A 12,164-nucleotide genomic window follows, 5' to 3' on the forward strand; every position below is an offset into this window, starting at 1 on the left:
AGGTTCGATTGCGATCCAAATAAAAACTTTACTACACTTGCAGACAAATGAATTGTGATTTTGGGTACATCCAATAAATCTCAATTCTCTGTCATCTCAAAATGAAGCTGAAGAAGGAACTCAAGTAAATAAAGAAGGATTTAGAGGAGATTCTACTGAACTTTTCAAAATGCATGTTTTCACTCCTCATTTGAGACTTGTAATTTTCTTAACAGAACACTTAACATTTTTTTGGTTACAACAGAACACTAACATTATTACTACTTACTTAGTTACTTTAAATTAAAAAAAAAATTAGACCTATAAACAAAATACACACTTGATTAAACAAATGCATGAGTCAAAAAAATTGTAATTTCAACTGTATTTGTGGCTGCAACTGGTACCCAAAAACAATGTTTTTATTTATTTTTCAGAGAAAGTAAACTTAAGCGATTCAATTACATCCCAAAAACAAGTTATTCAAAAATATAATGTCAATTACCATTGTTTTTTCTAATTAAATGAAAATTATTATCAATTAAATAAATCAAACTATTACCATAAAATATAAGTTTTCAGAAATAATAAAGTATACTCAAATGGTGAAGAGGCCATTTTTGTACCATACACACAAATCAATGGACATTTGTATCAATTCAACTTTCATGTTTTTAACCTTTGTAAAAATGTTTAACTAAACCCTAATTAGTGAAATGAAGAGATAGGAGCCTTTATTTTCTACAATTTCAACTGCATTTGCGGCTGCAACAGGTCCCTGTCGAAAATACTTCATGTAATTGATTGAGCTCACGACGATCATTCTAAACTTTTGACGAACTTTTTAGTCTGTCATGAGAAACAAAGAACAAACAAGTGAGAAAGCAAACAAAAATCAAAAGTCTATTGGTTTAAAAAAAAAACATTTTCTAAAACCAAACAGATGCCGAGTGCATTTCTCGGAGTTTATGCCATCGCCACATAATTGGAAAAAAAAAAGAACGGAAATGTAGCAGAGTATTCATATTGTACCTGTTCTAGAGTTAGAAACATGATCACGTTCCAAGATCCCAGCCGTCCAAAATTTGGGAGGAACCCTTTATAAAATGCTAAGGGTCCCTGAGAAGAAACATCAGATTACACAACCAATCAGTTTTGATAAAAGACAACCCTTTGAAATTGTAGCCTCTTGTTTGACTCAAACTAAAGGTAAATGACAGAAAATGTCTACCTTCTCATGCAAGTAAACTTAACCCAAAGAAAAAAATAAAAAATAAAATGAAAAAGAAAATGTGACATATAAGTTCAGCTAACTAAGCTTGTGTATCTTTTAAAATGTGATTGCAGTTGTACTTACACTGCGAATTTTTATTTTATGATAAAATGCAGGAAAATGTGATCGACATGTCCTTAATTACGGTTGCAGGTTGCAATTTAGAACCATGCCGTCGCAGAGAATTCTAAATTGTTATTTTGTGTTCGCAATTACAGTTGCAGATAACAATTTAGAAAAATGTCGTTGTGGAGAATTCTGAATTGTTTTTGTGGCTGTAACTACGATTGCAGATAGCAATTTAGAACCATGCCGATCAGATACAATTAGACATGATAAAGTAGTCAAAAGAATTTTTTGCACCTATTTCAAGAGGAAAGGATTCACATAGAAAAATTATTATAGTGAAAGGCAACATACATCATTCTTCAAGGTTTTGACAAAACAATCAAGGGTGCTTTTGTAACTAGAATCTCCCATCATTCTCGACTTGACCTGCATATTCACCAAAGGGAAGATAGAACAATAGAATTAGTGGAATGGTAAGAATGAACAAGCAAGAAAGCTCACTTCATTTCTTGCAACCAATATGAAAAATGAAACAGTAAAAAGAAAATCTCATACAAGCTATAAAAGCTAACTGATTCTACTATTGTGTAATCATTCCGGGATTCTTATCTTATCAAGTTATCATGGTTGACCAAAGAAAAAAAATGGAGCAAATTTCATATCAAAATGTAAAAGAATTATAAGTTGAAACAATAGAAATTATAAAAGCCAAATCAACAATGAATATTTATTATTTAGTCAAAGCTATAAATTACCACATCAACTGGTGAGCCGATACAAACAGCAAAAAAACCTGCCCCAAGGCCAGCAAAGAGATGAGTTACAACATTGTCGGTGAATCCTGGAATTTTCAAAATAGTCTGCATCAAAAAATTAGTTAGTTACTCAAAATTAGTTAGTCAAGAAAAAGAGACGTTTGCTACTCAAATCACAATGCATGCTCCCAGAAACTTTTAAATTACCTGTTTCACTTGATCATAGCTGGCTAGTTCAGCAGCATTGATAATACCATTTCTTGCTATGTTGGGTCCAAGCCCTGTCCAAAGAGCTCCAACTCCTTCCTGAGTATTAGATGCAGATTTTTAAACCAAAATAAACCAGATACATGTTTCTCTTTCATAAATCATGTTGGTTTAAATGTATATACCTGTCTCACGATTGACGAATAAGCATTTAAAGATCCAGAGTAGCGCCTGGGAACACCCGGAGGTAATTTTCCTTCTGCTTGAAGTCTTACTTTGACAAGATCAGTTGGATTTGCCACTGCAATTGCCACAGCACCTGTTGATGGAACACATTGAAGTGTTGTACGCAATGAGTATCTAGGTAGAGATAACACAAACACATGGTAGGAAACAGTGCATAATCCCAAAATTTTAAAATTAATTCATATCATAGTACAAAGTGACACAGAAAAATTATTCCCACAACTTCCAGCATTGAACTTTACCAGTCGTAAATGCAGCTAGAATTTTCTTTGACAGTGGAACATCGCCAACATGGTCCTTCCCCGTGTAGAAAGTTTTAACCTGTTAAAACCCCGTGTCATTCACAGCATCAGATAAACTAAAATAAGCAAATAATACAGATAAATTAAAATAAGCGAACAAATTTCTGCAAAAGGATTCAAATCTCACAGGTTCGTATAACCCAATTCTTAATCCTCCATACAAACATTGACGATGTAGGCCTGGCACGATGCCCTTCCAGAGTGCTGAAAGACCTTCTTCCCTGGCAATCGTTCCAACTGTTCCCAGCATACCCTTGTATTTAGGTAAAGAGGATACATCGCCAGCTACAGCTTGCTTTTGAAGCTGAAGCCTAACTTTGGCGGTGTCCAAAGGTATGGTACAAACCTATTTCCATTATAAAAAAACAGTATGAGAACTAACAAATGAACAGGACATCAGAAAGAAAACAAGAAATCAGTAATAAATATATAAGCAGAATCAATCTCCACTGATTGCAACATAGGAATAAAATACACATATATATAACGAATATTGTCGCTAAATAAACATTTTACCATGCAAAAGCTGTTTCTATAGGAGATAATTTCAAAGAGTATTCATTTTTGTCAAGTATAACTTTACGGCCAACAAAGTTGAATAATAAAAGCTAGATACGCATAAGCATAATTGCATACAGTATTTGGATGATAGGAAATGAAGCGGAATACAAAGTGGATGAAAGGAGAGAGAGGAAGTTCCTTGTTTGGGAGTTTAAATATAGGTTAGAAGGGATCAGAATCGACAGGGTGGAATGGATGAAAGTCAGAAACTTAAGGGTATTGGAATTCGATTCCGTTTCTTTGATAATCTTCCAAATAAGGTGAATGATATCTTTGTCCCAATCCTTCCTTCCATTGCTTCTCACTTGTTCCCTTCCATTCCATTCACCAAAAAACATCCAAGAGTTTTCCCATAAATACAGATCATTACAATTTCGAAAGGTATAAACAGCCCGGATTGAAAAGTACGTGCCTTTCATCACACCAGAACAGACAAAAACCATTGTGACTAACCACCACCATTGACTAATCATAGAAAGAGATAAACCAAAGGTATAAAGAATAATGGAGATTGTGACGTGTTAGGTTCATGGTCTAAATTTTATGAGCTAAAGAAAGCTTACTTCACAAGCATTTTCACACAAAAACACAATCATAGGAAGGTAAGTACTGGGCATGATAGAACAAGACAAACATTTAAAATATTCGGTGGGAAAAAGGAAATTTTGGTATTTTAGACAACTTATATTTGGAACAAAAATTTGTCATGTGGTTTACCAATTTGAAAACCAAACACAGTACAACTAGAGTTGTTTTGTCCATTCCCTTATTTTTTAGCAAATCACACGCACTGGTAAAGCCAAAGATTAACGGATCCGAGAAAACTAAAAGTAACACACATTATATTCTAACAAAGTAGTTCCTATTTGGATAAACAACTTAATTAAGTGCTTATGATAGCATAAGCACTTATGTATAAATTATTTCTATAACAAAAAATAAAATAAAGCCAAACTATTTTTATATGAATAATAAACAATTTTCATAAGCTATCTATCTATCATGTAGAACTTATAGAAATAAGTTGAAAACATATGAAAAGCTGTTCCAATAATAATCTCACTCACAAGTGCTTATATGAGTATACAAAATCAAATAAGCCGATCCAAACAAATTGAATCAGTTAGAAGTATAGTAATCAGATCCATTAGTATAGAAAAGTAGAGTAAAGCAATGTAGTATATTAGAATAATGGATCCTAGCTAGTCAGTCCTACACAGATACCTCAGCGAAAGATGCGGAGAAAGCACTGCTGGCGAAGAGTCTACCGAAGGAGAGATCGGATTTGGAGTTGGAATCAGCAACCATTGCGTTGCGTTGCGTTGCGTTTGGGAATTCAGAATTTCGTTTTTCTTTCTTTCCTTATGATCAAATATTTATTTATTTTTGAATAAGCGCTTACTTTCAGTAGTAATTGGGAATTTGTTATTTATGCGGCAATCGGGCGCCGTCGTCCACATGCTACTTGCACGTTTTTTTTATTTTTATTTTTTCACAAAACTTGCACGTTGTTTTTGACTTTTTTCAATTTCCTGTAATTACTTCCTCCGTTCAATTGTTAAAAATTTAAACCTTAAAAGAATACTTCCTCCGGACACAGATATAAGCAAAAAAATATTGATTATGATCTGTCAAAAAAAAATATTGATTATGCTTTGAAAAAATTTAGAGATTTTTTGAACGATAATTATTTGTATCGTAGTCAATGGGTTTGAATCTTGATCTCATGTATTGAATCTCGAGGGAATAGTCATTTTCATTCTTGAAAGTGTTACTCGTTGTCATAGTAGTCCCTAAATCATCATAAAAATATTTTAAAGTCTTTGAATCGTACTTCCATTAGTTAATGAGATCCATGACATTCTTTGACCACAATTTGTTGTCGACTTATTGGACCATGATGTGGCCATTCTCATTCCAAACGAAGTCCATTCAAACCATCATCTTCAATCTTCATGAGTGCTTTTGAAAATGGTTATCAAGATGATGATTGAAAACAGTTCAATGAGAAGAGAAAAATTGATTTAGGGTTTTAATTTGGGGGTGGTTTTGATGTTAGTTTTCAAACTAATGGTCTATCTCGTTATTTTAGTCTCTTAAAATTACTCTTAAATTATTGTTCTTCCCTTTCATTTTGGTCCCTCAAATTTAGGTCGCAACCATGAAACAACACACACCGACCACTGATCTCAATGGAGATTAGGAGAAGAAAAAAGCTTCAAAAATACACTTTTTGTGAGAGCACCAAATCTTTCACAAAATAATTCGACCTAAATTAGTACTAAAGTCTCTCAACCAACTGCTTAAGTTGCAAGTGAAAAAAAAAAGTTCTTTCTTTTCACAAATAATAGATTACTTTGCTTCTCATGAATTATATTGAAAATTCCTTCTAAAAATGCTATGAAGAAGCAGTTGCAAGTGAATGAAGATATCAAAGCAAATTGAAAATGACTACCTATGAAACATCAATGAAACTCAAGTCCACATCAAAATGTTTATGGCCAATGTGCCTACTACTCCCACAATCCTAGGGAAATGATTAAACAAGTAGGTCCAAATGAAATACTTTGTGTGCTGCAAGTGCAAACTCATATTAATTGTGTTGGTCCTATTGCATGTAAATAACAGAATCCACTATGATTGTGATCTTGTTAATTTTTTTACTAGTTTCTAAGTACTATATCTCTTCTTGGTTTCACTATACAATATAACTCCAATGATAGTGAGTACATAGCCAAGCATTCCTATCATTGAAATTGGATTTTGAAATATCAAAATTGAGATCACCACTGCAACTGCACCCTTTGCATTTCCTAACACCTGAAAATATTTGACAAAAACAATCACATTGTATGAAATGTAATAAGTGTGTGACACCAAGGCAACACCGATATATGTGATTACATTAAAATATTTCACTATCTCTAATTATTATCAGTGTTTTGTCTGGTATTCGTGTCCTTGTCCGTGTTTGTATCAGTGTTTCATAGTTTAGTATATTCGGTGCATGAAATGAAATATGTTAAAATGAGTGGAAAATGGCCAAGTTTGTATTAAACATGAATTGAATCTATGCATTAAGACATACCTGAAGGGTAAGAGCACTTGTATATTTGGTCACCAAAAAATTAGTGAGGTTGACAAAATATGCAAGAGATGAACTCAAAAGCAGATACCAAATAATTCTGAAATCCTCTCTGGCAAGCTCTATTGTCATCCGAAGCACGTTTCCCTCCATCAACAATGTTGCAGGAAGTAACACCATCATTGCTATAGGTGCCATATAAAGCAGCAGGTTCATAGAATCCAATTTTTCTCTGCAAAACATCAAAATTATTTGAAGTTAGTTTACAAGGGAAGTAAATAATTGCAGGACACCGGCACTTCTGATTGATCAAAGATACGTTTGGTATTAACACACATAATGACATGTCACAAGTATATGTGATTACGTTCAATTTATTTATTTTCTCAAATTATTATTGGTGTCAATGTCACTGATGTGTCTAATGTTCATGTATGTGTCAGTGCTTCATATAGTACATAGTCTGATTTGAGTCGTCAAATTTTGATTAGATGGTCGAGATTGCGTGACAGTAATTTTCTGACCGAAAGGAATAAAATCCAATTGGATCATTACCCTTCTGAGGACAACAAAATAGATTGAAGCACTGATTTAAATGCTCTGGCAGCAGTTGATGAAACACAGATTATAAATCCAAATAGATGAAAACTTGGTTCAGCCTGCAGCAAAAATGTTGAATGTGAGATTGATGAAAAACAATTGGATTCTTGAAGGGATTAGAAGATAAGTAATTCTAGTAAATGTGAGATTGATGAAAAACTAGCATTGACCTATATTTCCCCAATTGGGATTGCAGTTATCATCAAAGTGCATGAAATATTTCTTGGACACAAAATCTGACATAATAACATTAGTACCATATGTGTATAGTTTGCAAGTTTTATATTATTTATTCTCTTCACTCGATTCCGACATCACACACATCCAAATTATATTTTATACACGATGTAGTATAAAATATCTGACTTTCGTGTGTCTAAATAACACACCTCTATTTGAATTATGAGTTTGACGGAATCACATGTCATTGTGATTTTGGCAATAGTTACATGTTATGAGTTTAACAAAATCACAATGTCACACCGATTCCACCAAACTCGTTGTCAACACAAACATGCACAATTCAAAAAGATTGAAGATGAAAATTACTTACCCCACTAGCAATGATAACACCAGTAACAACAGGCAAAAGGGTACCGTAAGTAACCCAAGCTTCTCTTTTTCTACTCACAAAATAAGCAAAAATAGCAGTGAAAAAAGGTGTAGTAGCTCCAATAGCTTGATTAAACGACACCGGAATATAATTAAGAGAAATGTTCCCACAAACAACTGAGAAACAAAAAACAACACTTAATCCGCAGATTTTGAACAACTGATTCTTAGATTGAACACTCTGCAAAGGTACAATATCCATAACATAAATTCCAACGTAGCTGAAAACAGAACATAACATCATGTGACACATGGTGAGAAAAACAGGAAACTTGTAACCATAGTTGCTTAATAAGTACTTGTTCATTAGAAGCACCCCAATATTTGAACTGTACCAAGAAATCACCACCATAATTGTTGGCCATGGAATTGAGTTTTTCATCATCTGGGTCATAATGAATTTGATCAAAATTCAATCTTTTTAAAAATTAAAAAATAAAAATATTTTTTTTGGTGTTTTTCAAAGGAAGAGAGAAAACCAAAAGCTTTGTAGGAAGACGGTAGAAAGAATGAATAAATGGTTCATCATAAATGAATGTAGAGAAGGGAATCAATCTAATTCAATGATGATTTTTGGGTCTGAATTCATTTTCATAAGAGTTTGAAAATGAAACTGAACATTTGGTTATGTTATGGGTGCATGTATATGTTTGTTTGTGTGGTAAGGTTATAAAAATGTGATGAAACTGAAAATGGTTTGAATGAGACACTTTGGCTGATTTTATTTAAAAAGAAGAAAGGTTAATTTTTATGGTAAGATTATAGTAGTTGCAGACAGGACAAGAAGACTAATGGATATGTGTTAATGATGGTATATTTAAGCGGCCATCATCAATTACCTAACCAAAAAGATTACTATAATTTGGTTTCTAACAAAAAAAATTATGGCTTATATACACTTTTTGTTATTTTTGTTATTCAGGAAAATAATATTTCTTTGGCTTTTAAAATTTGAAAAAGAAAAATATCTGGTTCTTGGGAGCGTAGTTCAACTCGTAGGAACATCGTATTATATAGATAACAGTTGTTGTTTGAATTTGAGATTCTTTACTTACTTACTAAAGTCTACTAGGCTAGAAGTTTTAGGGTTTATTACTATGAAATTTAGGGTTTATTTTTAATGATATGTTAAATCGAATAATGAGTTGATATATAAAACACAAGGTGATGTGATAATGTATAATGTATATGTGAATTAAAAATTTATTATATTATTTAAGTACTATTTAGAAAAATAAATCTTGAAATTAAAAAATTACAACATTAAAAAACGCATATTTCCATAAAATATGCATTGTAACGTCGGTTAAAATAAGTCCAAAATCCGGAATTAGGCAAAATTTGAGAAAAGTTAAAAATTGGAAGATTGTATTTCTAAATATGCAAACGATGAGATAAAATCATGAATCAGCAAAAATAAAATATCAAAGAAAATACAAAATAGTGCATCAAAATTTACTATTTTTTTATTAAAAAAAATCACTAAATTTTAGACCTTAGCTTTTTGAGCAAAAAAGTTAAGGATTAAATTTTAGTCCTTAACTTTTATAAATCACTGAAACTAAAAATATTTTGTGTTTGTAAAATGTGAGAATTTACTTCACCTAAAAAAAAGTGAGAATTTAAAATAAATAAAATAGTTATATGGACTAAACAGATATTTTTTGGAACTAAAAAGTTAACTTACATGTAATTTCCTCCTAACAAACTTAATATGAAATTATTAACTTTTAGTGAATGAATAAACATAAGACAAAAGAGACAATGTAGGAATATTTTGGCTATACTTGTTGTTCCAAATAGACACTGTCCACTAAAATTGCCGGCCTAAAGTTAATTACAAGAACATTTGGCTCAATGTATACTAACTCTTGCAGGGTTTTATAGCTTTAATTTATATTTCTTGTCCCCACAATTTCATTCTCCACCCAAGTTGGTTCTCTTTTTCTTTGTTTTCATTTTCACATGAAATTGCTCAAATAACTTTAAGTGAACAGATTTCAATACCATAATTTTATTTTCACTATCACTAATTAACTAACAATTAGTGTTTAGAGTTGAAAACCATAATTTTGTTTATTATCTAGAGTTTAGAGATGAAGAGATTTTTCAGCAATAGTGAATTGGTCTAAATGGTAAAAGATTTAGATCCTTTAAAAAAGTGGTTATGAGTTAGATCTTGTTAAGAAGTCTCATATCGGTTGTAAGATGAAGTAAATACTAGTATATGTTTTTAAAGTTGAGGCAATCCTCATCTTACAAGCCAGTTTTATAGGGTTGAGTGAAGCCTAAAATTCAGTTAAGAGAGAATAACTTAATTTATTTGTCCAACAGATTTTCCAAACGAAGATTAGTCATGTTGTTGAAACTTTATACCTATAAAGTATGATAAAAAAAAATAATAAGATTTTTCTTGTCTAGTTTAAATACTTACCCTATTCTAATTCTAAAGTTAACATATAGTATATGTTAAAATTTAATCATTAAAATGATTTAGTAATACAAAACAAAATCTGTTGGAAACTTTAAACTAAAGTTTAGTGTATTCAATAAACAAGCACAAAAAGATAAAAATGATGTCACAATCTAGTCATTTTTCATTGTAAACATCGTTTACCCCTTTGATATTGTCGATGATGTATTCATGTGATCTAACAAGGATGATCAATAACCTTCAACAATTTCTTTAACAAACAAAGGTATTGTCAATAGAATTTTGCAATCATATGTATTGTGAATAGTACACTTCATTCATTTCCAAAACGTGCCAAATAATGATAATGTGGGGAAATCCATGGTTTTATTTGCATGTTCTATGGCTTTTTTCATGTTTTTGAAATACTTCAGCTGTCACATTTTAATTGTCCTTTGGATTATACACAGATATTAATAAAATTATTTGTTATGCATACTTTGGTCACACTTCATTTCACCTAATAAAAGAGTGTGTTAGAAGGTGTTAAATTGAATTTTCCTAGTACTACTCTTTTTTGGTACAATGAGAAAAAGAGTATAACAAAAAACAAAGAAAAAGCAAAATAAACACTCTCAGATAATTAGTTCCTGAAGCATTTTAACCAAAACAAATCATAAGGCAAAGCTTAAATATGACTCTATTTCAGAGAGCAAGAGCTGATGCTAACTATGCCACAGAAGCTAACTGCTAAGTATATACCAAATCTTATTAACAGTAGCCTAAAGCTATTATCATTTGTTAGTAAAATAAACACTTCAGATTAGCAATAATAAATCTCCAGCAACCAGACCCGACAATAACATATCTTAGCCAAATGATATCGAAATCAAAAAGCAAACGACATAAATATCACAGAATCAAAATGACCAGAAAAAGAGATGAAAACCACTGGGAAAAGGCTTCCATTACACTGGAGATTAAAGAGTTAAGACGACGCCAGAGTTGAGAACATTAGAGGAACAAGAGAAAGCTTTTCATAGTCTTCTACTCTCAACCCCCTTCTCTAACAAGGATGCAACATTTGTTCATATAGCTGCACGGGTAATCTAGGAGTTTTGGGCGCATTAAAATATGTTAAATGCATTGACATGACTACCTTAAAAACTTATCTAGGGTCGATGGTGTATAAGTACTAAATTGGGCATATATGTTTCAAAGCTTGACAAATCTATATCTTTTCCTAACTTCTTCCTTCATAAAATCTAATCCTAAACCAGAACTATATAAAATGGGAATGAAACAAGTGTTACTCAGTTAAGTGTTGTACAAAGGCATCCTGGCAAGAAATTATGCAGAAAAGGAAATATAGATCAAATTATCTCTATGAGCTGGAAGGCCAATGAGCATGTCATCTATGCCAAAACCAAGATTACTCTACTTTTCTTGGCTAACTTAATTAGTTCTAAAAGAAAAACATGGATTCTTAAGGAACTAACATCATTGTTAAGGGATGGGGGGCCATGGCAGAATGGTGTGGCAAATTTTTTGACAACCATAAGAAATTTGTGAAGGGATGATAGGATGCCTGCTATGGCAGCACCATAGGCCGCAATGGTGTGTTTATATGGCAGATTTTTGGCCTTCCTGTCGATAACATTAGTATAAAACTCTAGACATAAAAATTAATCCAACAGACACTTATAGCATTAAAATAGGTATCTAGATTAATCCAACAGAAACTTATCCTATGACCTATCAAGTATCAACTGGTAATGGGTGTCAGTGTCACTAAACTCTAGCAGGAATCAAAATTCTTCCTTGAAGAAAATAGTAATTGTCAGATCTCTATCACATCAATGCACACTCATGGAGATGGTATAGAAGCCATGTGTGTAACCATTTTAGATCCCTGGTAAGAAAAAAGATTCGGAAAAACATGTAAATTTAGAAATAACAATTCGCCGATCCTTCACAGTATCACAAGGAAGAAAAAAATTTGAAAATTGAATGCAGTTAAAAGGCCTGAAAGTAAAAAGCCACTATAACAGCCACTATAATG

The 12,164-nt window shown here is 32.0% G+C and overlaps 2 protein-coding genes across 2 annotated transcripts; both read right to left on the reverse strand.

The window, feature by feature from the left end:
- Window positions 1–520: 520 nt before the first annotated feature.
- LOC123924065 (mitochondrial uncoupling protein 1-like) lies at window positions 521–4,844 on the reverse strand. Its single transcript, XM_045976831.1, has 9 exons — window positions 4,617–4,844; window positions 2,959–3,177; window positions 2,772–2,850; window positions 2,469–2,602; window positions 2,284–2,382; window positions 2,077–2,181; window positions 1,673–1,747; window positions 1,012–1,098; window positions 521–828 (listed from the first exon to the last, which is right to left on the reverse strand). The coding sequence occupies exons 1-9, from the start codon at window positions 4,698–4,700 to the stop codon at window positions 799–801; spliced, it is 912 nt and encodes a 303-aa protein (XP_045832787.1). The 5' UTR covers window positions 4,701–4,844; the 3' UTR covers window positions 521–798.
- An 856-nt stretch (window positions 4,845–5,700) lies between these two features.
- On the reverse strand, window positions 5,701–8,445 carry LOC123924066 (probable sugar phosphate/phosphate translocator At3g11320). The gene is made up of 4 exons (XM_045976832.1): window positions 7,631–8,445; window positions 7,033–7,136; window positions 6,481–6,709; window positions 5,701–6,212 (listed from the first exon to the last, which is right to left on the reverse strand). Exons 1-4 carry the CDS (start codon window positions 8,081–8,083, stop codon window positions 6,063–6,065), a joined length of 936 nt encoding a protein of 311 aa, XP_045832788.1. The 5' UTR covers window positions 8,084–8,445; the 3' UTR covers window positions 5,701–6,062.
- Between the last annotated feature and the right edge of the window lie 3,719 nt (window positions 8,446–12,164).

This window comes from Trifolium pratense, linkage group LG4 (assembly GCF_020283565.1).
Source record: "Trifolium pratense cultivar HEN17-A07 linkage group LG4, ARS_RC_1.1, whole genome shotgun sequence".
Classification (NCBI taxonomy): Eukaryota; Viridiplantae; Streptophyta; class Magnoliopsida; order Fabales; family Fabaceae; genus Trifolium; species Trifolium pratense.

Bases quoted from the DNA above. Each gene is read 5' to 3' on its own strand.
- LOC123924065 (XM_045976831.1), bottom strand. From the start codon at position 4,700: ATGGTTGCTGATTCCAACTCCAAATCCGATCTCTCCTTCGGTAGACTC. The intron at 3,178-4,616 runs GTATCTGTGTAG...TAATGGAAATAG, and splicing joins TCTCCGCATCTTTCGCTGAG to GTTTGTACCATACCTTTGGA. The intron at 1,099-1,672 runs GTATGTTGCCTT...GTTTCTTCTCAG, and splicing joins TCAAAACCTTGAAGAATGAT to GGACCCTTAGCATTTTATAA.
- LOC123924066 (XM_045976832.1), bottom strand. From the start codon at position 8,083: ATGACCCAGATGATGAAAAACTCAATTCCATGGCCAACAATTATGGTG. The intron at 6,710-7,032 runs GTAATGATCCAA...GATGTTTTGCAG, and splicing joins ATTTTGTTGTCCTCAGAAGG to AGAAAAATTGGATTCTATGA. The intron at 6,213-6,480 runs GTATGTCTTAAT...AAATATTTTCAG, and splicing joins CAAGTGCTCTTACCCTTCAG to GTGTTAGGAAATGCAAAGGG.